The following is a 24,947-nucleotide window of genomic DNA, read 5'->3' as shown; positions in this document are numbered from 1 at the left end:
TTTCTGATTGAGGAATTTTCTAATTGCTTCTGTTGTCATTAGAGAATTCACATATTTGCTTTATGCATCACTAGTTGATCATTATTCCTCTGAAATGTAATGAGCACGTTTTTATTCAAATAGGATATAATTAGACTGTTGATGAAATATTTCCATTCTGATTTGTTCCTTGTGGATGTCTTGTGCTGTCATGGCATGTGATTGAACCCGCCCTCCAAATGCTTTAGTCCCCTGTTATGAGAGGTTCGGGGATTCGATCGGAGATGTAAAAGAAACTTTGCACTCCAAACAAATGGACTGAAGGTATATTTTATCATATAGAGGATAGTAAAGGCGATAGTCCGCAAACAGATCCGAATAGATCAAATAATAAGAGGGAAAAAACACCAGCTCGACTGGAAAGGGAAAACATCCACATCGGCTGAGATAGCAGCAGATCCGAATAGGTCATATAATGAGAGGGAAAAACATCAGATCGATCGGAAAGGGAAACACCAGATCGACTGAAGGGAAATGACACAAATCAACCGGAAAGAGAAACACCAGGTTGATCGAAAAGAGAACACATCAGATCAATTACTTCCCAATAAATCAATTACTCACAACATCCACGCCCCACTGCCGGGAGAGTCCTGTCAATCGACACGGCTGGGCAAGGATCACACATCCTGGGCAAGGCGTCCCTTCCACAGCTGGAACTCTCACCGGGTCTCAGTCTCCCGCAGTTTATATAAGCAGTTACAGAGTTTACAGAGCAAGCATCCAGTGTTCCCATGCACAAATGGTTATCAGTGGCGTACGTGCACTGAGCCCCCCACCAGCTGTCGTCCCAGCCCAGTAGTTGTGTACGTGCATTGTTTACCTTGCTTATCGTCCCAGCCCAGCACAGATGGCCAGTCTGCCCCAGGTTGTGGTGCCCGAAAGGCCTTGAAATTTTTACACATTGCAACTATCTCCATGGGAGAAGGGCCAGTTCCCACCACGCAGAAAGCAGCTTTTATATTTCTTTTTGTGCTGGTGGCTGTAGGTCAATGGAGTGGCCAAACATGGCTGTACTCATGTCAAGACATCCCCATACTTTATATTTTAAGCTACGTAAGAAGCAAATCCCTTGAACATCTGTGGGATGCCAACATAGTTCATACTGCAGCTGTTTTGATTGCTTCCGTTTTTGACACATCCTTCCAAATTTTCATTCTCCGTGGAGGGTAGATCCTCTCCATTTCTGTGGAGGCCGTTACTCCCTGGAACTTGAGTTCCCTGGAGACGTCTGTCCAGGTGGAGTCCTCTGTCCCTCTCCTCCCCGCAGGGTGCCATCCCACACTCTTCAAGACTGAGCATATGTAACTGGAGAGATTGCATTAAGAAGGTCTCACAGAGGCCGCCCAAGATTTCTTTCAGGCTAAAATTTTAATGAACCTGGGAATTGGCACCCATAAGTGATAATCTGTCCAATTGTTTTGCTGAGAAGTGGAGATTTCTTAATTGTGGGGCCATCAAAATTCTGCCAGCCTCTCACAAAGAGATTTTCAAGCTTCTGTCTTTACTAAGCACAAATTACTGATTTGTGTGACTTCTTCAAGTCACACGAATGTATGCATCTGCCTAATTTACACGTGTGATTCATACGCTTCATGGAGTGGGATAGGCTGTGGCCGGCAGCGAGAAGACGTTACTGCTTGTGTGCGGCAGGAAAGGGCAACTGGAAGTCCCTTCCCTGGCCATCGCTGTCCTGCCCTCAAGAGGGACCAGCAGGGCAAGCCCTGGGAATCCACCTACATTTTAGCAGGAAGGCTGCGTCTACATTAATGGCATCAAAGCACTTTGTTCAAATTAATCTCCGTAATTCTCCCATGTGACCTCCTAGTCTTAGTTCAGACTTCTGACATAACTGAAGATGAAGCATGGAGAGGCTAAAGCTACACATATTCTTCAGATTGGAGAAGAGCTAGCTTTTCTGGGGCAAATACTATGCATGGGTGGTTTTTTTCTGATAGACTCGGACTTTTCTCATCAATTACCCAGTGCAGCAAAACTGCTGCAAAAATGTTGGTGTGTTTTTCCACTGCAGTCCTGAGCCGCATAACGACGTTTCAGTCAACAATGGACCGCATACACGACGATGGTCCTGTAAGATTAGTACCATGTAGCCTAGATGTGTGGTAGGCTCTACTATCTAGGTTTGTATAAGGACACTCGATGATATTTGCACAATGACGGTATCGCCTAACAACGCATTTCTCAGAACATATCCCTGTCGTTAAGCAACACGTGGCTGGAATGTTGAGAATAGTCCATGAAGCTCAAAGCCCTCTCTAACTTGAGTTTTTCAGATGATGCATTTGAGCCCTCCCTTTGATGCGCCAGCCACAGGGCGCCACAGCCTGCTGCGCTGGGAGCCCCACGCTTCCCATTGCAGATGCCCAGGGCTCCGGTCTCGTAGTTTCCCACTGTATTCTTGGAGGGACCCAGAGGGACCTCAGAGGCCAGGGAGAGGTGGAGTGGGGGGGGCGGGGGGCAAAGGAGAGCGACTCTGATTTGGGTGTTCTACTTCTGGCTTTTTATGGAAGGGGAGATTCTACTTTTGAGAGAAGCATTTTTAAATCCATGCTTTGTTTACTGGGTTTCTACTGCCACAGCTGAGGATGTTGGACACAGTTTCTTTATGCCAGGGGAAGGAGGCAGTAGGGTGTGGTGGTTAGGAGCACATCTCTGGGACTACACTACCTGGGTTCAAATACTAGTCCCCCACTACCCAGCTGGGTGGCCTTCTGCAAGTCACTTGACTTCTGTGCTTCTGTCTCTCGGCTGTATAATGCAGATAATGATATTACCTGCCACGCAGGGCTGTTCTGAAGACTCAGTGAGTTAATGTGCGTCAAGTACTTAGAACCCTGCGTGGGACATAATGAGCCCTAGTTGATAAGTGTTAGCCATTAAGGTAATGAAACGAGAACAAATGATGTAATTCTAATCCTTGAATTATTAAGGAAACATTATGAATAATATTTTAAGAACTCTGGCCATTTTTCCTTATCCCTGAGGTACCTGAGACCTCAAGGGTGAGAGCTCGGCATCACGGTGCATCTGCTCCCATGCAGAGGACCCAGGGCAGATCCCAGAGCCTCTCTAAAAATGCTTCCTTCAAATACTGAAGGGATTAAAGAAAGCACACACTAGAAGGGAGCTAACGTGGGGCAATGGCGCTCTCCTCCAAGGTTAAGACTCCCAGTCGGTGACGTGTACACCTTGAGTCTGTTGGGGTGGCTACCTGGACATGAGGCCTTCTAATAGTCCGTTTTTCTTTTGTTCACCCCCTTCTCCAGGCTGGTTGCAGGGTGGGACTTGGAGGTCACCCTAACAGCAGAGATATGTTCCTTCATGAACATTGTCTCAGTGCCCCTCAGCCCCCCACTGTATTCTGGGCAGAGAATAGAGGACCGATGACAAAGGAGTAAGCTGCCTGGCAGGGCTTCTGAAGGGCGGCCCCGCGGCTCTCCAGCAGCTCTGAGGGGCGGCCAGGGACCCCGGAGCCTGACGTGCGCGGGAGCTCCTCAGTCCTCAGCAGCACGGACCCTGAGCTTAGGGGAGGCGCAGAGGTCATGGGTGCCTCCACCCCCGTGACTGCACTAGATAATCACTGATAATCCACGTTCTTTAAGCTGCCCAGGTGAGAAATGAACAGCTCTCTGGACAATAAGTGCTCGTATTTTATTTTCAGCCAATTCCAGAAAAATTTCATGAGCCCTGTGGGTTACTAAACAAAACACTAGGAAAAAAAAAACAAAACACTAGAGTGGGAGACAAGAGAGCTGAAACCATCACTAACTAATCCTATAACCCTGGGCATGTATATTTTCTACCTCAGTTTTCCCATCTGTAAAATGGCAATGATAATGATATCAGTTCTGCTTATTTTAGGGTTGTTTGAGGATTAAATGAATTGGTAAGTGGAAGCCTGTTGAGCAGTGTGATGTGCTGGCACAGGGGCAGGTGTCCTGGTGGAGTGACTGGAAGCCTGGGGTCAGACCACCTGGGTTGAAGCTCAGTGCTGCTCCTGGCTGCCTGAGCGACCCTGGGCACGTTGTGCGCTGTCTGTGACGCAGGTTTTCTGGTCTGCTATTTGAGGGTAGTAACAGCACCTCTTTGTCAGGCCACTTGGAGGATTAAATGAGGTAACGCACACGTTGGGGAGTGTTAGACAGACATTAAGAATTCTAAGTGCTATTATTATTTGGTTATCTTTCATTTGGTTTTTAAACACATATTTTCTAGATACTGGAAGTAGGTCATACAGATGTACACCTATAAACAAAGTGAGGCCTGGTGGTGCTTCAGAGAAACATGAGGTGCATCCTTTGTCCCTATGATAACAAGTCTCAGACTACAGGCGGTGGCTGTGTACAAGTGTCCTGGAGAAGGAAGTTTCTGACTTGATTTTAAGACAAAATTATTTGTTAGACCTTTTCTGGGTGTCTCCTAAGTGGCAGGTGCTGAGGGGGTGAGAATAAATAAGATGCAGTAGTTGTCCTCTGGGAGCCCACAAGGAGGTGGGGCAGGGAGAGACAGGAGAACGTGCTGTGAGCACTCTGACAGAGCGGTGAGTGGTGCATGCCAAGATGGAGGTGGGAGCCAGGTGAGACCTCAGATAGACCAGGTGAGCGCTCAGATGGAGGTGGGAGCCAGGTGAGACCTCGGATAGACCAGGTGAGCGCTCAGATGGAGGTGGGAGCCAGGTGAGACCTCGGATAGACCAGGTGAGCGCTCAGATGGAGGTGGGAGCCAGGTGAGACCTCGGATAGACCAGGTGAGCGCTCAGATGGAGGTGGGAGCCAGGTGAGACCCCGGATAGACCAGGTGAGCGCTCAGATGGAGGTGGGAGCCAGGTGAGACCCCGGATAGACCAGGTGAGCGCTCAGATGGAGGTCAGAACCAGGTGAGACCTCGGCTAGACCAGCTGAGTGCTCAGATGGAGGTGGGAACCAGGTGCTCAGCAGGCCTAGAGGAACCTGAGATGAACTGCTCAGAGAGAAATCAGAAAGCTCCATGCTAAGTGAGCTGAATCTTGGAGAACGAGTAGGCATTTCCAGAAGGAAGCTGTGGAGAAGGAAATCCCATTGACCTCCATCCTTCTTTGTCTAACCAGGGCCCTGCTAGGGTTTCTGAGTTATTCTAGGTCTCTTGGTGTCTGCTTACCCTCTCTTGTGCAAAAAAAGTAGATCTTCTGGGCTGTCTTGGAGCTCTAAACCTACACTCCAGAGGTGTTTAGAGCTGTGCTGTCCAGTATGGTAACCACTAGCCAAATGTGGCCCTTTACATCAAAATTAAATAAAATTAAAAGTCGAGTCCCTCAGTCACACTAGCCACATTTCAGGTGCTCGGTAGCCACCACGGTTAGTGGCTGCCACGTGGCCAGCACCGACGTGTCCATCATCACAGAGAATTCTGTTGAATAGTACTATTGTAGAGGGTACCCGGGAGTCCTGCAGAGAGAAGTAGGGCATTCTTCTCTGTGCCCTCTCAACTCCAGCTGTTCTGAACCTCCAGGCTGGCTGTTCAGGCTCTAGGAGCTGTAGCCCAGCTCTGCCCCAGGCTCTTCAGAACCACGAGCTGTTCAGGAAGACCTCGTGGAGTGACATCGGCTGTCTTCTGCACTGCTGTGGTCCTGCCACAGCCTGCCCGGATTCAGCTCTAACAGAGACACACTGTTGCTGGGTGAAGACCTGGTTCATTTAAGAAACTGATGAAGTAAAAGAAAGCTTTTTTTTTTAGAAGCAAGCATTGCTTTTTTTTTTTTTTTGAGGAAGATTGGCCCTACGCTAACATCTGTTGCCAATCTTCCTCTTTTTCCTCCCCAAAGCCCCAGTACATACTTGTGTATCATAGTTGTAGAATTGTAGCTCTTCTATGTGGGATGCCGCCTCAGCATGGCTTGATAAGCAGTGAGTAGGTCCACGCCCAGGATCTGAACCCGTGAACCCTGGGCCGCCGAAGCCAAACACACGAACGTAAGTGCTGTGCCACGGGGCCGGCCCCAAAAGAAAGCTTTTTATTTATCCTTTACACTAGATTTCACAGAAATCCTCCTGTGACCTCCGTTAGGTTTGGTTCTTGAAATATGTGTGAAGAGAGCTGGCCAGAGGGAGGCGGCCTGCAGGTGTCATGGCCTTTAGAGGGGCCAGAGTCCACTGCTTCAGAATTCTTAGAGTTGTGCACAGGCAAACAGGGGATGATAAATACTGTAAGGAGTTTGTGCGAGTACACAGTGATTAATATCTGACACTGGATTTTGGCTTTGTGTTCAAGAACTCCCTTCGTGGGCAGACAAAGCTCACTTGGCCATGATCACCGGCAGGCCTCCCTGGATGCACCCCTGGCCCGTGACGGGATCATGACAAATTGTACATCAACCTGTGTTGTCAGATGCTCCAGGAGAGCGTCTCTTCGGGAGCGATCATCCTGCTGTAAAGCACGAAGAACAAAGCCTGGGCTCCACAGCACTCACCCCTCAGTGTGCTGTTAGTACCGTTGTGTTCAGGCAGTCTCCGTGATGACCTGGGATTTGCCACAAAACCATTTCATTGTGTCTGGTGTCTCCAGAGATTAGAGGGTGCCAAGATCTTTGTGTGATGGGTAATAATAACCGACTGAGAAGCTCTCAGGCAGTTTGATTTACAGCTATGCATGACCTGACTTTAGGAGGAATTTGAGCTTAACCTAGGTTTGGTTATAATTTTCCAAAACAGCTTTCACTTTAGGAATCCAAATCCATCTGGATAACATCCAGATGTCAAAATTTATAACATGTGCCCCATTTGTGGAAGTAACTTGGAATTTCAGAGTTAGCCTGTCAGTAAGTCTGAGAGAGACCTTTTTCCAGAATGCTGCTTCCCCTCCACTCGTGGTTTCCCAGCGCCCCAGCTCGGAGGGGGTTCTCAGTGTCAGTGAGAAATATCCCTGGCATCATAGACAGTCAGGTACAGAGTCTTCAGATGGTGGGCATGTGCAGTCCCTGTAGGCTGGGTACCTGGTTGTTATCTGTAATTCATCAGTGGGACCAGGTGTGTTCAGAAAGGTGAAACAAGCAGACGGAAGCAGCAGTCCGTCTCTGTTAGAGCTTATAAGGGCATCATTTGAGTACCTGAAGTGGGCAGTGCAGCAGCCGACCCAAGAGGCTGGCTCAGGAGCAGTGGTGCCTGCAGTTTCCGGGGGCATCGTTTCATCAGGGAAAGGGTGGGAAGGCAACTGGGTGGGACAGAGATAACGCACAGGCATCAGTGACCCTGCCGGGCATTAATACAGGAGAGCCAGAGGCCCCAGAAGAGAGCCCAGGATTCTTCCTGCGTGTCAGGGACATTTCCCACCTGTGCATGGGGGACTGCAGGCCTTTCCTCACCCCCGGTTCTTACCCAGCGTCTCACAGGGCTGGAGCCTGAGGCACTGCGACTTTGAGGTGAGGCCCTGGGCCTCCTGAATGGTGCGTGGAGAGAAGGCAGGAGAAGGGTTTGTTGGTTGGTGTTGGCCAGAGGAGAATAGATGATTTTTTTAATTCTCCCTTTATCAAAGTCTTCTTACAAACAAGAAAATAGAAATGGCTTTACTTTATGTTTTACTCTGGATAATTAGGGTTAAATTCTCAATTAACTTTACTAACACCAAGACTAAAGGGCTATGATAATCCACTCCCTTTTCACCAGGAGGTTGTTTTTTCCTAATAAGAAGATACTGAGCTCATGGTGGAACAGGAGAAGGGAGAAGGCAAGAGTTTTGGAAAAGAACACTAGGAGAAGGCCGCCCCTCCCTCCCAGATCAGAGCTTGCTGGATAACTCAGTGACTTCACCGTCTTTCCAAGATGTGTTTGTATATGTTTTAGAACATTATTTCCAAGATGTGTTTGTATATGTTTTAGAACATTATTGACTCATCTGCAGAATTACAATAGAAATAAGAAGGGAAATCTGGAATATGAGTCGAACCTCATGAGTTTGGACTACCTAGAGAAAAGGCTGGTCTGAATTAGTGTGAACTCATGAGGCATCTAACTATATACATATGTATGTATATATATAAAATTTCATATATATATCTGAAGTTTCATTCTTTTGAATATATATGAAGACAAACATGAAGACATAAATATATAAGCATACACATATATATACACATATGTACACATATACTTTTATTCCTTTAAATGCCAGTGAAGCATCATTTATGAGTGGCTACAGCAGAGGGCACTTTGTAGACCTGGGTCCATCCTGGTTCTGTCACTAACTTGCTGACTCCTAGACAAGGATTCTCAGCTTCAGCACTATGGACATGTTGGGGTTGGATAACTCTTTGTAGTATGAGGCTGTCCTGTGCACTGTAGGATGTTTAGCAGCATCCCTGGTCTCCACTCGCTAGATGCCAGTAGCACCCCTGGCCCATGACAACCCAAAATGTCCCTCAGACATTTCCAGACGTTGTCCTGGTTGAGAACCACCATTCAAGACCAAGCGGGATCATTCCCCAGGCCGTGGAGTCCTCCTCAGTAAACTGAGGAGAGCATCTTGGAGTCCCTTCCGGATCTAACACTCCTGGGATGACTGTCAAGTTTCTCCAGACTCAGAAGCCATCTGACAGCTGTGTTGTTATAACTAGGTGTATAAGTGGAAATGTATTCTGAAGGTTAAACATTTAAGCTTTCGTTTATACTGTCCATTTGCTTTTGTAACCTACCCTTGCCCAGTTACCAAACACCAGAAGATGAGTGATATTATACTGTATTCCTAAGAAGCCCAAAATGGACTTAGAGTTGCTCTTATTCTTTACTGAACTTGATCCACACAGCTATATTTAACAGAAGAGAGTTTTGGAAATGATTTGGCTGAAATACCTGCTTTTCTTTCCCTCAGGAATTCTCACACTGAAGAGAGCAAATGAACTCCTGAGCCCGTGTGTGCCAGGCAGTTTTCTGATCCGAGTCAGTGAGAGGATCAAGGGCTACGCCCTGTCCTATCGGTGTGAGGACGGCTGTAAGCATTTCCTCATAGACGCCTCCACGGACTCCTACAGCTTCCTGGGCGTGGACCAGCTGCAGCACGGCACCCTGGCGGAGCTGGTGGAGTACCATAAGGTGCCCCGATGTGCACACTGCATTTGCTCTGTGCATTGTCCTGCAGCCACTCTGACAGTGAATGGCAATGACAGGAAAAAAGACCGAGACAAGTAATGGGGGAGTAGGCTTTGATAATTCCTCCTGATAATCAGGATTCTTAATTGCATTTACTATATCGTTGAACCTAGTTCTTCCTCAAATACTCGGGGGGACCCCACTGGGGCAGAGAATATAGAAGATGCTGAAAAATCTGTGCACACAGTGATCGCATCTGAGAACGCTCTTCAGTTAGAACTAGAGCCTGGGAGGGAAAGAGAGAACATGGCAGTTTGTGAGTGAGAAAAATCTCTTTTAAGATGGTCATAAACCAATAAAGCTTTGTGTGTATCAAAGTAGGCAGGCAGTTACATACTCCAAGGAGGTGGGAAGGGCAGGACATTATTATTTATACTGTCTCAACAGTCTTCCCAGCCTCACTTGTGCCTTCTGATTCACAGGATGAGCCCATAACTTCCCTGGGGAGAGAGCTCCTTCTCTACCCCTGTGGTCAGCAGGACCAGCCGCCCGACTACCTGGAGCTCTTTGAGTGACAGCTCCCGTCACATCACCCTGCAACCTCCGGCTGCTTTCCTCGGGACAAACACTGCTGAAATGTGAGTGTGCAGAATCAGCCTGCAGCAGAGCCAGTACTGGTCACCTCAATATCCATGGAGTGCTAAGGAATCGCTCTGCTGCACAGACGCTGGAGCTTAATGTTAAGAGAAATTACCCCTGAGTCCTCGGCGCTCCACAAGTGAAGGGAGAAGATGCCCAGTTTCAGCAACTTCCTGATATGATGCCTACAACCTTAGTGGTGTATATAGGATAAAATGCACAAAGAAGAAATGGAAACCTTTTAGGAATTAAGGTGTACTTCAGAAACCAGTAGCTTGTGTGAACTGTGTCATGACCTCCACACTCCCTCTTAGCATCACCTCAGACGGTCTCCGAGTCCTGTGTATGTGAGATTCCATGTGGGCTTTGGGGAGCTGGCGGCTGAGACGACTCTCCAAACACACGTCACTTACTGAGCCTGTTGGAGCCAGGATGTAAGAGACATAAAAAGACAGAGATGGAAGTGTGAATTGAATGAGGAGTTTTAAAATGCAGGATGAGAGGCTTGCCTTGTACAAAAGTGCTATGGCCTGTAGGAGAGTGAGCAGACATCTCTGAGCACATATCCTCGTCCTGGAGAAGCGGGACAGCACTGCCCTGCTGCTGTGCTCTCTCCAAGAGCGCACCGAGAAGGGTGAAGTGTGTGCGTGCGCACCTGAGGGGCTGTTTCTTAGGCTGTTTGGATACTACTTGTTATGGGTTCAATTGTGTCCACAAAATGATATGTTGAAGTCCTAACCCCCATACCTGTGAATGTGACCTTATCTGGGAATAGGGTCTTTGCCAATGTCATTAGGATGAGGTCGTACTGGAATAGAGTGGGCCTTAAATCCATGGACTGGCATCCCTGTAAGGAGAGAGAGATCTGGAGACGGACGCACGCAGAGGGACAAAGGCCGTGGGATGAGAGGTGCAGAGGTGGGAGTGCTGGCGGCCACCAGAGGCCGGGAGCGCGGTACGGAGCAGACTCCACAGAGCCTCAGAAGGGAACACGCCCTGCTGACTCCTGGATTTCAGACTTCTGGCCTCCAGAATAGCAGAGAATACATTCCTGTTGTCTTAAGCCACTGAGTTTATGGTCGTTTGTTATGGCAGCGCTGGGAAACTAATACAGAAGTTTATGTAATTACGGAACCTCACGTGCATCATCTACCAGTTGTTGCTGTACAGTCTGTCCCCTCATAATGAAGGAAAAAGGAGAGATGAGAGGAACCCCCAACGGGCTCTGTTCAGCTCTGGGACGCAGCTTGCTCAGGCAGGAGTCTGATGCCCCACTGCATCCCCGCCCCAGCCGCCACCCAGTAAGGGGGGCGCCCTCTGGGCAGCGAGGAGGAGGCTCTGACCACTGAGATGATTCTTCTGGGAAGGTGTAGATGTACTCGTGCTTCAGGCCCAACTCCCTGTGTCAGCATTCTTTTAAAGGAAACACATTGTAGCAGTTTATTCATGAGGTTGTTGGTTGGTTGTGTAAAACACTCTCTGGTAGTGTAAAATGTAACCAGAGAAGAGGGCAGGGTGTGTGCGTGTAGATGTGAGCGTGAATGGGTGTGTATGTGTGCTTTAATGAGAAAGTTTTTAAACATAGATCATTGTTAAGTGTTTCTTGAAATGTTCCATGTGGTTTCTATTGTCTAAGAGAACTGCGTCAGCTTTCCTTTTTTTTTTTTTGGTGAGAGTGATCAGCCCTGTACTAACATCTGCCAATCCTCCTCTTTTTTTTTGCTGAGCAAGACTGGCCCTGGGCTAACATCCGTGCCCATCTTCCTCCACTTTATATGGGACGCCGCCACAGCATGGCCTGACAAGCAGTGCGTCGGTGGGCGCCCAGGATCCGAACCGGCGAACCCCGGGCCGCCGCAGCGGAGCACACGCACTTAACCACTTGCACCACGGGGCCGGCCCTCAGCTTGCATTTCTAAGTGTAATTCAACAGTCACAACATTATAGAATTGCAGAGACAGCACAGGGCTGGAAGGCAGAAACTTCTGCTCTGTTCCATCTCTTCCTTCACTAGCTGTGTGATCTGGGACAGGTCCCTCTCCCTCTCTGATCCTCAGTTTTCACTTCTAATTAAAAAAAGCTGTTTTAAGTAGGTGATTGTTGTTATTTTCATCTGGCTCTGAAATCTTAAGTTGCTGGAATGAATAGAAAAGTACCCTTATAGATACTAATAATTATGAATACATGAAAGAGTCCCCCCTTTATTATCACCCTCTGCCCAAAATTATTTTGGAGGAAATAAGTACAGTCATATCCACATATAACTGTATTAGATGCCATCCCACTGGAGGCAGATTTAGAACACAGGAAATGACCCGACTGATTTAACCTACTCTTACAAGGGGGAGCAGATTTGAGTTCTGTATGATTTTATCCTGAGGATTATTGATAGAGGAATAAACTGTCCAGTGTTTGAGGATATGATGGCTATGATAATACCTGAAATTCTTGGGGAAGAAGAATGGTTGGCGGAATTCAGAAATGGATTACAGCTAGATGGTGAGGAGGCCTGAACTACCCTCGTCGCTCTGTTAGACCCAGTCTCCTGTGTCTGACCCTAGCTATGGCCTGAGGCGGGGATGGCCAAAGCCTGGCCCTGGTCCTCTCCCGTGGCCTCAGCAAGCCCGGCTCCCTGACCTGCCTGCCCAAGCTTTCTTGGTCTGGGATGTTCCCCTCGTGTTGGAAACTGTCCAGGTGCCCAGTCCCAGGCGCTCCAACCCGCCTGCCTCTTGGGGACCGTGCGCAAATGCCAGTCCCGACCGTGCTCATTCTTCTCTCCCTCTGCTCCCTCAGTAGGATCCTGGAGTCATGCCTGACTCTCCGGCTGCCACCTCCCTACTGCCAGACCCTCACATGCCGGTCAGTCACCTGGAAGGCCCTGGTCCGGTGCCCTGCTCTATCCTGCTGCAGTAGGATCCACAAGGGAGCTACTGTGTCCCTCAGTGTCACCAGCAATGCTAAGCAATGTCAAGAAGTGTTAGTAGGCTCAAACCTTATGCCAAGAAGAGGAAAAACACGGTCAGTTAAGAAGAAAAAGGATCAAGAGAATGGAGAAAAAGTGAAAATGGGGCATGGACAAGTCACAATATCTCGGGGGCATTTATACCACAAATTGCCTATCCAAGCTAATGCGTTGGAATTAACCATCCTTTTAGTGTAAAGTAATGGCATGTGCTAATGTGGCATGACATCTGTTTTTAGGTTTAAAAAAAGAAAAATCGATGGCCTCAATTTTTGCAGGGGCCCCTTTCTGTAGATGCAGCCTTCTCCATGCACTCGAGTCCACACGTGTCCTGGCCCTTGGGGCCTCACACATACACACCTTGGGACTCCTGCCATTTGGTGCACAAAGACACAAAGATGATTTCTAGGGTGTGCTTGGGTGTGTCTCCTTGGGGCCTCTCTGCTTTCATTTTTGTCAAGAACATGGCAAATGCTTTCATTTCAGATGCATTGCATGGGTCTTTTTTTAAGAACATAAGTTTTTTACAATTAGATCTTTAAATAATTGTTTGCATTGTCCTTTTCCTTCCTCAGGAGTACCTGTAAATCTTATTTCGATTTCTCTTCTTTACCTTCCATTTTTGTAATCTCATCCTCATGGTTTTAATCTCGCCATCCTTCTCTGTTGTGTTTAGGAATGCTCCTCATCCCTGTCCTTCCACACCACAGATTAAATTTCTGCGATGTTAGTTCTGCTCTTGTGCCTGCAGTGCAGATTTCAGGGCATCTGTTTTGGTGTACTTGCTCTGCTCCCTTGTCTGCCCACACAGGCTCTTTAGACTGCTCACTGCTGCCCCAGATTGACACTGTCAGGAGGCGAGAGTGATAAAAGTGTCCTCTTGTTATTGTGTGGTAACAACACATGATTTGTAACGAGGTAGCTTGATATGGTAGAGGAAGAGCCCAGCGGGTTTGGGTTTAGATCCTGGCTACACCATCAACCAGCTGTGTGGCATCTTAAAGAAGATACTAGGCCTGTCTGAGCTTCACCTTCTTCATCTTGGAAACAGGAGTTACTGAAGTCACTCACTGGGTTCTGAGGCTTAGAAAAGAAATATGGGAAGTGCCTGGCAGAGATCAGGTTCTCCTCAAGGGGCAGTTATTCCTGGTGAATCACTGGTCCAACAAGGCGAGGACCCACGTGCTCCCTGCTTCTTCGCCAGCCCAGCTGATGTAACCAGTGGGCTGTGCGTCCTAACGGCCCATTTGCTAGAGTTTCTGGGATGACTTTTAAGGGGGAAAGGGAAACTTTTAAAGAGTAAGGGATATAATGATGAATCACACAGTATATTAGCCAGTTGACTTGCAGAGAAATGGCTCGCTTAGTTTGGATTTGAAAGGGCATGGAAAAGGCATTCTCCATTGTCTGATTTTGACGACCCCCAAGTCAGCAGTGACCAGTCTTTACCCCAGATTGGCCTCTGACACATTGATGCAGTTGTCCTGGGCTTCCTGATCACAAATCCCCACATATTTGCCTCCCTTTTTGACCAGAAGACTTATTACAAACCCAGACCCTTTTGGGATTAACTCTGCCTTGTCTCCTGAACAGGTCAGGCAGTGCTGATGCTAAGCCAGATTGCCAGGGAGGGGGCAAGCCCCCCACCACCCTCTCAGTCTAAATCAGCTTGTACTGTCCTTCAATTGAAAGGCCATTCCTTCACGAAGCCTTCTACCGACTGGGTCAAGATCGTGGTAACCCTCCAGCGCTCTGTGCCTCGACAACCAAACAGTGCAGGCGCCTCATCTTTGGAGGTGCTCCGGGTCGTGTGGCGGAGCTCTAGAAAAGGCTCCTCAGCCGCGCCACGCCTACCATCCTGACAGCCCCACATGCCATGGGCGCGATTGTTACACAGCTCCGTTTGAGGCTAATAACTGGAAGAAAGAACAAGTAGTTAAATGCATTTTTCCTTCAGCCTTTCTTTAAATTTAACTTGAGATTTACTGTTTGCTTTTAATTTTTATTTTTAATTTGTGTTTACTTTTCTTAACCTTTTCAAATGGGGTTTAACTCCCTGGCAGGCCCAGTGATATTTACTGTTGGAGTTCAGACACAGGAGCTGGAGGGTGGTTTGGCCGTGGGCTGGCGGAGGGGTTAGAGCCCGCGGGAGTAACGACTGAGGTGGAGGGAGTGGCCGGCAGTACTGTACTCGCCTCATTTCCAGCTAAAGCATCGGGCTCTCGGGCTGAGGCAGAGTAGGTCCGGTTCACCAAGCGTCCCACTGTGGCAAGCCAGCTGCCAGGCTGAAGGACATTTGGTGAGTCTTGGGCAGAGGCCGCTGACGGCCCCCTGGCCCCCCCACTGAACCTCTGGGTGGCTGTGGGGCGGAGGGGGCCCTGAGGGCACGCAGCGCCTGCCTCTCTCCCCAGGCTGCCGCCTGCATCACACAGCCCAGGTGCACTGGGGCTGACTTCTCCAGAGGGTGTGTCCAAAGGAGCAGGATTGCAGAGACAGTCTGAAGGCACCTCTGCCAACTGGGAGGACAGTCTCTGTGTGTTGGAAAAAACCACCACCCAAACCCCCAACCAGCTGGCACTGCCCCCATAGATTTTGGCAGCAACAGCAAAGCACTGCTTCCTGCCAGGAGAAACAGCTTCGAATTCAAATATAAAGCTAATCAGAATATGGATCACACAAAGCTGCCAGTTATCTGATGGGTGTTGGGAGTAAAACACACCCGCCCTTCTGAAGGGACCACTCAAGGGTGTTATCTCTGACCAGCAATTCTCAGAAACAATGTCGGATCTTTTTCAAAAAGCAAGTATTCCCACCTGCTCCCCCTCCTGCTGAAGGCAGTCTTTAAGTCTAGCACCTGGGGATCCTGCAGGAGTGCCCTAACTGCCCATCATCACACTGCAGCAGAGGGAGGCGGGGCCAGCCCGTGTCAGTGTTCCTGGATCGCTGTTAACAAGTTTTCCTTCATGTCGGGGCTCTCTCAGGTGGGGCTGGAGAGCAGCGAGATGGTGGGAACCAAGGCACAAGAGGACAGTCCCTGGACTCGCCCCAGGTCAAAGCTCCCACCCCTATCCCAACCTTCAAGCCCCCTGGAGCTGGCCGTGGGACCATGACGCAGGAGCCTGGAGCCAGCCACTTTCTGGCCAGGCCTCTGGGTGAGTTCCTTACCGTTCCTGAGCCTTGGTTTTCTGTACCTGGAAGACGGAAGCAACGGTATGACCTGCCTTAGAAGGTTGGCACTCGACATAGGGGCCTGGCTACACTCCCTACTTCAGAAACCTCTAACGCCTCTCAACTGCCTCCAAATTACTGAGCACGCAATTCAAGGGAGAAAGCATCCATTGCTGTATATTTCACACTTGTGGTAACCCTTCTTCAGACAGATTGAAATTGTTTTCAGGCTGGCAGAAATAAAGGACAACAGTGCACACATGAGGGGTCATGACCTCTAACGGTGACCCATAATGGCCCTCTGAGTACTCCCAGAAGGGGCTGGCTGGGCCTGGGAGCACAGCAGACACAGCTGTGGCACAGGCATGCCTGAGCTGGTACTGAGTAGTACCAGCTGCACCTGAGGGCCTGCCACGGGCCTGACGTGTCCTAAGGCCTTCACACCTATCAACCTACTTCGTCTTCACGGCAGTCACGCAATCTGGATGTGCCTGCACTCGCTCCTCGAGGGAGGACTGGGTGCAGAGATGCTGAGTGACTGGCTCAAGACCATACCGGCTGCAAGTGCAAGAACTGGAATTTGAACCCGGTGCTTGCTGGGAAGCCGTGATATTAACACCACACTGAACTGAACCTGCTAAGCTGAGATAAGGCTAGAGAACATCAGAAGACTCTCCCTGAAACTAAAGTTATTAAAATTAGGTCCTAGGTAGCTGTTTTCTTACCTTTCAGGGTTATGTATTATGTCTACCTGGCTTAGGCAAAATTTTAAACACAGGGGTGTGTGAAGTTCCGTTTGCCTGTTAAAATTCCTAGGCCTGATTTTCTCACCACTGACATGTGGAGAGAAGCAAGTTGGCCAGATTTATGAATACAAACGAGGGGTAGAAAGTGGAAGACTGGAGGGAAAACTGGCACAAGAGGTGTGCCACTGGGAGGCAGTGGTGTGCTGGTAAAAGCTAACTGGCGGGGGGGGGGGGGGCCAGGGCGATGGGAGGGGAGTCCTGGTGTGTAGCCTTGGCCAATTGCCAATTCCCATGGTGTAAATACTGCCACCAGGGTTGACTCCAACCCACCCGCCTGCATTACTGAATGGGGAGCGGGAAGAGGTGCTACTGTTGGCTCTCCTGAGGCTGTGTTAGTACGCCGCTGCCCAGAGGAGTTCCCAGCCTTATAGTCAAGACCCAGCTCCAGGGAGATGACTGGGGCAGTACCAGGCCATCCATAAACAGTACTAACGGGGACGATGCAGAGGGTTGGAAGGGGCCTTAAACAAGCCCAAGACTCAGTGCTTCCCTGGCAGCCTCCTTCTTTAGCAGACATAATGTGACTGAGTCCTTCAAGCCACAGGTTAAGGACTGCTTTCCTCTGCTGTCTGAGGTTAAATTCTAAGCCCCTATTTGTAATGTTTCAGTGGGGCCTTCCTCAACCCTCCTTCTGTGTATGTCTTGGGCAGGGAATGGGGATAGGTCCTGCTGTGGCCTGAAGGTTTGTGCCCCCCCAAAAATGCATATTTTGAAGCCCTAATATGATGGTATTTGGAGGTGGGGCCTTGGGTGGGTAATTAGGTCATGAGGGTGGAGCCCCCATGACAGGATTAGTGCCCTTTTAAGAACAGAGGAGAGTGAGCCCTCAGTCTGCTCTCAGCCACGTGAGACAGAGCGAGAAGGGGTTCTCACCAGACACCGGGCCTGCCGGTGCCTGTATCATCTCGGACTCCCCAGCCTCTAGGCCATGAGAATCCATGTCTGCTGTTCAGCCCGTCTGTGGTGTTCTGTTCTTACAGCAGCCTGAGCTGGGACAGATCCACTCTTGCGCATGCTCTGAGAGGCTCCTACATTTTGACAAGACTGTTTTACCTAAGCTTTCAAAAGAGAGAAATAGTTTAATTTATGCTGTTTCCTCTTCTCTTCAGCTACCCTCAGCAACTTTTAAAACCCCATTCCTAGCCACTGTCTTGGACATCTCCGATATGCAATTTACACAAGCACAAATGGCCAGTTAGTCCACAGAGGGCAGCCTGGGACTGCACCACCTGCTGGACATGGAGCCTCATTCCCTGGCCAAAACATTTGCTCCCCGGTGCCAGCCCTGCTGGAAATGCATCCGCCTGACACTGGGAGAACACGGGCAGGAGTGTGCAGGGCAGACCCACAAAGCCATCGGAACCACTAGAGAAACAGGCAGACATGTGCCCTGAATCTCTAGTATCACCACGGTAGGTGAAAATCTGAAAAACAGACTTGAATGGGCCTTGGAAATCATTGCTCAATTTCTTCTAATTAAAAAGGACAAGTAAAATGTAGGAATGACCAGGTTTTTCACTATGGTTCTCCTCCCTCTCGACCAGTGGTTCTCAACCAGTGGTTCTCAACCAAGGGTGGTTTTGCCCCCCAGGGAACATTTGGCAATGACTAGAGACATGTTGGTTGTCAACCTGGGTGGGAGATGCTCTTGGAATCTAGAGGGTAGAGGCCAGGGATGCTGCTAAACATCCTACATTGCACAGGGACAGCCCCACCACAAACAGTGATCTTACCCAATATGTCCATAGTGCCAAGGTTGAGAAACCCTGGCCTATGCACAAAATATTGTTTTCCCAAAACTAATTATTTGGTATTCTTACTGCAAGAAGAAATCATATCAACAAATTAATTATATTTTATTAGCTGTCCAATGCCACCTTCCATTCATGTCCTGTGTTTTAATTAATTCAATTTTATGAACTACCATTACAAATCAATACAATGCATTTTTTTTTCTTTTTTTACACACCAACAGCTTGAATGTTCTTGAGGCTTTTAAACAATGAGTTGACTGTGGGCAAACAGAAGACAAGGAATCAGACAATTAGCTCATGCATCTGGTGCTGGCTAATAAATTTTCATATGCATGTAGAAACCACTCAATGTTAATTGTATTTATTTTTTAAAAATAGTTGGAAACTGGGGCCGGCCCGGTGGCGCAAGCGGTTAAGTGCGCGCGCTCCGCTGCGGCGGCCTGGGGTTCGCTGGTTCGGATCCCGGGCGCGCACCGACGCACTGCTTGGCAAGCCATGCTGTGGCGGCGTCCCATATAAAGTGGAGGAAGATGGGCACAGATGTTAGCCCAGGGCCGTCTTCCTCAGCAAAAAAAAAAAAAAAAGAGGAGGATTGGCGGATGTTAGCACAGGGCTGATCTCCTCACAAAAAAAAAAAAAAAAAAAAAAAAATAGTTGGAAACTGTAATCAAATGCAATTTGCAGAAGCATCTTGGTGACTGAGTAGAACTGCTTAATTTAAAAAATAATTAAGTTCTTTCCCCCGAGACTGGGGTGAGTGAACACGTAGCAAAATCTTCCATCCTACTCGGCTCTGGCAGATGGAGGGATCTCTTACAAAATACTTTTTTCTGCATTTCTTCTCATGGAAGCCAGAAGCCAGGAAGAGCACCCTGCTTTGAAAGGAGATTGTTTGGTTCACACAGTATACTTTGGTTTATTTAAACAGGTAAGAAAGTGGTCTCCAGTTCTCCCGAGAAGAAAATGTGTCTTTTTAACTTGTGAATAAATCACGGTTCTAGTCTGAAGAGTTTTCTTTTCTGTGAAGGTAAAAAGCTTATTTTCGTTCCCTCCAGTGTTCAGCTGCTCCTCTTCAGGTGCAGTCTCTGTGTCTTGACCTGTCAGCAGCCCCATGCTACGCCTTCCATGCGACTGCAGGTGGGGCCGGCAGCGCTGACAGGACAGCACTGGCACGTCCTTGCACCCGGGTATCAATCTGATACTCTGAACTGAAAGATCTCATAATGCATCTAAAAGTATCTTCTTAAATAATATAAAAATGTAGGCTAATTTGTGCTCTCTTAGTAAGGCTTGCAAATTGGTAATTAAATAAGCAGAATATAACTCACAAGCCAAAAAAAAAGTGCATTTTTAAATAAAATTAACAAATGGAGATAGTTACAACTACAACCAAAAAGATGAGCAGATTATTTTTGGTTAATCTTGGGGGGAAACAACACAGTCGTTATGGTTTCTTTTCTTTTTCAGTCCATTTGCTTTTGCTTAATCTACTCAAGGGTGGCGAGGAGCGTATCTTCAAACGTCACAGTCTCCTCGCCTGCCTTCTGATACTTACTTCAGTATTCCTACCCACTAGGCCCCACTGCAATCATCATCCGTGTGGGGGAAATGTGCTCGCCTTTCATTCTAATCAACTTCTTACAAAACTGGTCTTAATGCTCATTTCAATGAGCACAGAAAACAGACAGATCGCACTTTGCTGTAAACACAGTCAAAACCCCCAGGCCATTAGGCTCATCATCTCACAGTCCTTCTACCTTTGTCAGACACTGCATGGGGCATCTGGGCTACTTCTGCAGGCAAAGTGGCAGATTTTTACTCCTGTTGCATTAAGCCAAATAGGCAGAGAGAAATCGGAGGCTCTCCCCGCTTGTCTCTTTTACTATCAATCAGTCGAATTCTTTTTTTTGCCCTTTATGGAAATCTTTTCCTTGTTGCAGCCACTTGTTCAGTAATTGCAAAAGGAAAAAAATAAAACCTCTCCCCAAGTCTGTCCCGGGAGTTCAAGTTTTCTTGCTGCTCGTCTTCTGTTTCTGCTTGCGAAGGTGGGCCTCTATCTCATGTCTGAAGACCAGCATGCCCAGCTGCCCGTGCGAGGCCTCGTTCATGGCCTTGGACTGCATGCACATCTTGTACTGCTCGGGGGTCAGCTCGTCCACACAGCGCTTCTCGTGCCAGAGGTGGAAGAGGCCCCGCACAGGCGTGCGCACCACAATGAGGCTGCTGTGCAGGTACTTGCGGTAAAGGTGCACGTCCTCGCCGCCCCAGCCCTTGATGTCCAAGTCAAAGCCACCTGTCAGGAGGGAACACACTGCTGAGTCACGCTGCGCGGCCATCTCCTGACCCGTATTTGCTTTCTCGCTCTGCCCATGCACAGAACTGTGCATGGAGGGAATCAGCAGTTAGGGGACATGAGTTTCACCACCCTTCAAATTATGCAAGTGTCCACCTGGGTCAGAGAACTCAGAAATCCCCAACAGAGAGCGCCTTCCTGGCAGCCAGCACCCACTCCTTGAGATAAGACTGCAAACAGACCGCCCCGCCTTCGCCTGCTCTCAAGAGCTCCCAGCAGCGCTAGGAATAGCCCTCGCCTCAGATGGGGAGCTGCAGCGGCCCCCACTTGTCAACTCGAAACCTGTGGATGAAAATTCTTGTATTTCTGTTTGACTGTGGCCTCGTCCTGCCACCGCAGAGACTAAACCAGGGGCCTGCAGTGTGAAAGATGAAACAGGGTCTCAGGGTGAAAAAATCACGTCGCCCAAAAGCACTCTTCCTTTCAGAGACTAAAGTGGCCCCCAAAGCTGTTTCCCCCCACAGGCTGGAGAGATCAGTCAGTTTCCAGGGGTTGGCCTCACAGTCAGTCCTGAAGTTCTCCTTTCACGGACTCCTTCACGGAGTGATGGGCCCCTGAAGTCTCACCTTTGCAAACTTGCCCCACGTCTTTTCTTAACCTAAAGCCCACCAAGTCTCAAAGAGAACCAAAGAAGCAGTGGCCTCTTTCTCTCACTGTGCCCTTCTCTCCCCAGGGGGTTTACTCGACCCTTACAAGAAACAGTGATGGGACTCTTGGCGTCATCATGCAGCCCCCGGCTGCCCTGCCTGATCCAGACCATCCCTGGGGCTGGAGAGGGGGGCTCACACACAGGGAAACTCACAACCTCCCACCCCTGGCCAGTATACGAGTGGCTGATGGCCCCAGGCAAAGAAAGGTGTATGATTCTGAGTCAGGGCCTGGAATTTGAGTCTTCGTTCTCGTATCAGCTGCCACCTCACCTCTCCTGAGTTTTGGTTTCTTTATCCCAAAATGAAGTTGGTGTCATAACCAAATGAGATAGTGATGTGAGGGGCAGTCCTCAGTTAGCTGTAATTGACTTATCATTATCTTATAATATCTAAAATTATCTTATAATGATACTTATCGGTATCATTACAACTTATTAAATAAAGGTGTGCAAGTCAGACACTTGCAGATACATCAAGACGGCAAAGAATGACTGGGGTCTGGATGTGACCCCAAGATTCCAAAGTCATGGCAATTACCCAGCCTGCCACTCCCATGTTTTTCAGTTAGCACTATGCTCCATCTTTAGGAAATCCTATATGTTGTAAATCCAAATTTGATAAACATACATTATCACAAAATTATCTTCCTTGCACAAAGAGCAAGGAAACAAGAGTTTTTGAAATGGAACTTTCCTTTAGAAAATTTAAAAAATGTGTCATTTTTGGAAATTTGATTTGCACAGACTCATTTAAGACTCTTTCTTGGAGACATCCAAGTGGTTAGTGCTGGGTGTCTGAGCGCACCCACCACCTGGAGCACGACGGCCTGGGTGCTCTGCGGCTGCTGTGGGCTTTCACTTCAAGTTGGTTGGTTGGTTGTTTTTGGTTTTTAACCTGGTGATTTCTGTGAGGGTTCTAGAGTCCTATAGCCCACCTCACCTCTGGACAAAAGAAACTTGGAGCTACTCGGACCGACTCACTGACCTTAAAAGGAGAAGCTTTAGGCCTTGGTCCCGAGGGGAGCAGACGGGGAGAGAGCAAGATAAGTAGGCCCTGGGGGCCGCAGGGAGGCCGTAGGGATGGGAATCTCCACGATGTGTGAGGGCAGGGCCTCCCTGACTCCATCCCGGCTTGGGGTCCACCCTGAGCCCAAGACCAACATTTGGGGCCTGTTCATTCATACCCTAGTCATGTATAAGTCACAGTCATACTCCCTTCACAGGCCCATGAGTAAGTACCAGGATGGGGAGGGGGTGGTATTTCCAAGGGGGCGGGAGACCCTCTCCCCTCAGCATATGTCCCTCACTTGCTGTGAGGTCCCTTTGCCTCTAAGACAGTTGGTCCCCTCATCTGCAACCTCAGGGCCTTTCCCCTCTCTGCTCTGGGGACCTGCGGGCGTGTATGTGTGTGTGACATGTGCATGTGTATGCATGTGCACGTGTATGTGCATGTTGACAGTGACTGCACACTTAGGGCTTGAAGTGACATCTAGAATTTTCGAAGTTCAGCAGAGAGATGCGGATCTTTTCTGGCATGTGATATGACAAAGTTCTCCACGTTGCCCTTGTTTTTCTCACGGCTCCTCTCACTGGGGAGGCCCAGGACGTGCCACATGACAGGGTGCAGGAGCTGGAACCCGGCTGGAGGGGGACCTGGGGACTTGCTTCAGAGCTGCCTCATGTAACCATTTGCCTTCCCCCTTGGACTGCGCGCCTGTGCCCTACTGGGGGTGACTGAGAGGTGCCGGGGAGACGACAGGGGTAAAGGACCGCAGACCCCCAGCCCCCTTGGTCCAGCCCCTGAGTCCACGACAGGAGGAACGGCCTTTTCTTAGGAAATGGCACCTCCTTTGCCACCGGCTCCTGGGAACCTGAGCGACGCCGTCAGGCCCACGCAGGCCGGCGGCCTCTGGGTGGCAGCAGAGGTGCAGGCTTGCTGCAGCCGGGCTCTCTCACCGATGTTGATGAAGTCGGACCGGTACTGGCACGTCATCCCAAACCCAAAGTCTCTCCAAAATCCAGTTTCCTTCTTGATGACCTGCAGGGAGAGCACCATCATGTGAGGGGGCAGGACAGAGGGAGAGAAATAAACGAGAGTATTCATAAACTCGTGTGAGCACCGTGCAACGGGGAGCCCGCCCGGCCCCTGGTGGGGAGGCGGCCACAGCCCTGTGGGAACCGCGATGGATCTGCGTCCTCTCAGACAGTCAGGAGTACAGTAAGCTCACCAGTCCCAAAACGGCGCCTTGTGATTTTTGGCTGGAATGTTTCTAGGGTGTAGGCATGAACACACACACACACACTCTCATACACACACACTCACATACTCTCTCAAAAACAAAGCGGGAGAGCAAGTTTTTGCGCAGCGCCATGGAAAAGCCACCTACGTGTCCGGCCCAACACCAGTGCCAGCGAGAGATGGAGGCCTCGCCTCACAGGGCCGGGCAGGGAGCCAGCTAAGGGCTCAGGAAGTTGAGAAATGGGATCGAGAACAACTCAAAATTCAGCCGCCCGGGGAACAGCACACAAACAGGACTCCCTCAGGGAACAAAAAGAAAGCCCGAGACTTGAGCGTGTTGCTCCGGCCCTGCTGACTCGCTCACTGAGCAAAGAGGCACAAAGAGTCCAGGCTCGAAAGCAAGACTCTGTCCATTCCTCTTTCAACGATTTTAGAACCAAACTGCTCCACAAAGCAGCTCAACAGTGCCAGGCTGCCTCGCTGCGAGGGGCCCGCCCTGGCCCTGCTCCGTCTCTCACTTGCAAGCAAATTTCCAATGTATCTGCTGAAGCAGCAAGACTTAAAAAAAAATTGTGTATATATTTTTGGCTGAGGTAATTCTGGGAATGGTTTTGAGAACTTACTAGTTATTTTTCGTGATTCTTTCTTGTAGTTAACATAGGTGCTTAGAGGAAAGGAAGTCCCCTCCCAGGGGAAGGGGCCGGAGGCTGCAGCAGGCCCCCATCCACTGGGATTTCTGAACGTTCCCTCTAGGACTCCTGTCGGCTCATCAGAAGCAGGGTGCGCTGGGGAGGAGCACCAGTGTCCTGGCCCCCCAGACACGGGCTGGCTTTTTTGCCTCAGGCAGGTCCCTCACTTCTTCCAGCCTCTATCCCCTTTCCTATAAATGAGGAGGTTGAGTAACTCGCCCCTAAGGTCTCTCCCAGCTCCGACATCCGAACGTTCATCCTATTACTGCTATTCCCTCTTCCTGAAGTTGCACTTTATCCACACCACAGGCCACAGGATACTCCACAAATGGCTGGCAGGAGGGATGATGAACTTAAATTTCATTTACTGTGTAACCTGTGAAGCCATCTCATTTTCATTATGACCTACACGCAGATGTCGCTGCACTCCTGTTCGCCATGTCAGGACCGGCACAGAAAAGTAAGGACCAAGAGAGGTTGTGTCAATTAGTGCTGGCCCCAGCAGATGCTCTCAATTCTTCAGAACAAAGCCCTGTTATACATCTCCCAAGTGACAAGACAATTTCATTAGT

At 49.1% G+C, this 24,947-nt stretch overlaps 2 protein-coding genes across 11 annotated transcripts in view; one reads left to right on the top strand and one right to left on the bottom strand.

Moving 5' to 3' along the window:
- The window catches only part of SH2D4A (SH2 domain containing 4A), a 72,228-nt gene extending 60,821 nt beyond the window's left edge, over window positions 1–11,407 (top strand). Inside the window, exons 8-9 of the mRNA XM_058525348.1 lie at window positions 8,899–9,119; window positions 9,599–11,407. Of these exons, the coding sequence (XP_058381331.1) occupies window positions 8,899–9,119; window positions 9,599–9,691 (314 nt within the window). The 3' untranslated portion in view covers window positions 9,692–11,407. The remainder of the gene's footprint in view (window positions 1–8,898; window positions 9,120–9,598) is intronic.
- Window positions 11,408–19,089: 7,682 nt separating this feature from the next.
- Window positions 19,090–24,947, bottom strand: part of CSGALNACT1 (chondroitin sulfate N-acetylgalactosaminyltransferase 1) — a 348,338-nt gene continuing 342,480 nt past the window's right edge. For all 10 annotated transcript variants that reach the window (XM_058525340.1, XM_058525345.1, XM_058525341.1 and 7 more), the window contains 2 exons: window positions 23,404–23,485; window positions 19,090–20,738 (listed from right to left, as the gene is read on the bottom strand). In XM_058525340.1, coding sequence (XP_058381323.1) covers window positions 20,449–20,738; window positions 23,404–23,485 — 372 coding nt within the window. In that variant the 3' untranslated portion in view covers window positions 19,090–20,448. The remainder of the gene's footprint in view (window positions 20,739–23,403; window positions 23,486–24,947) is intronic.

This window comes from Diceros bicornis, chromosome 29 (assembly GCF_020826845.1).
Source record: "Diceros bicornis minor isolate mBicDic1 chromosome 29, mDicBic1.mat.cur, whole genome shotgun sequence".
NCBI classification, from domain to species: domain Eukaryota; kingdom Metazoa; phylum Chordata; class Mammalia; order Perissodactyla; family Rhinocerotidae; genus Diceros; species Diceros bicornis.
This window is presented reverse-complemented; position numbering and strand designations above follow the sequence as displayed.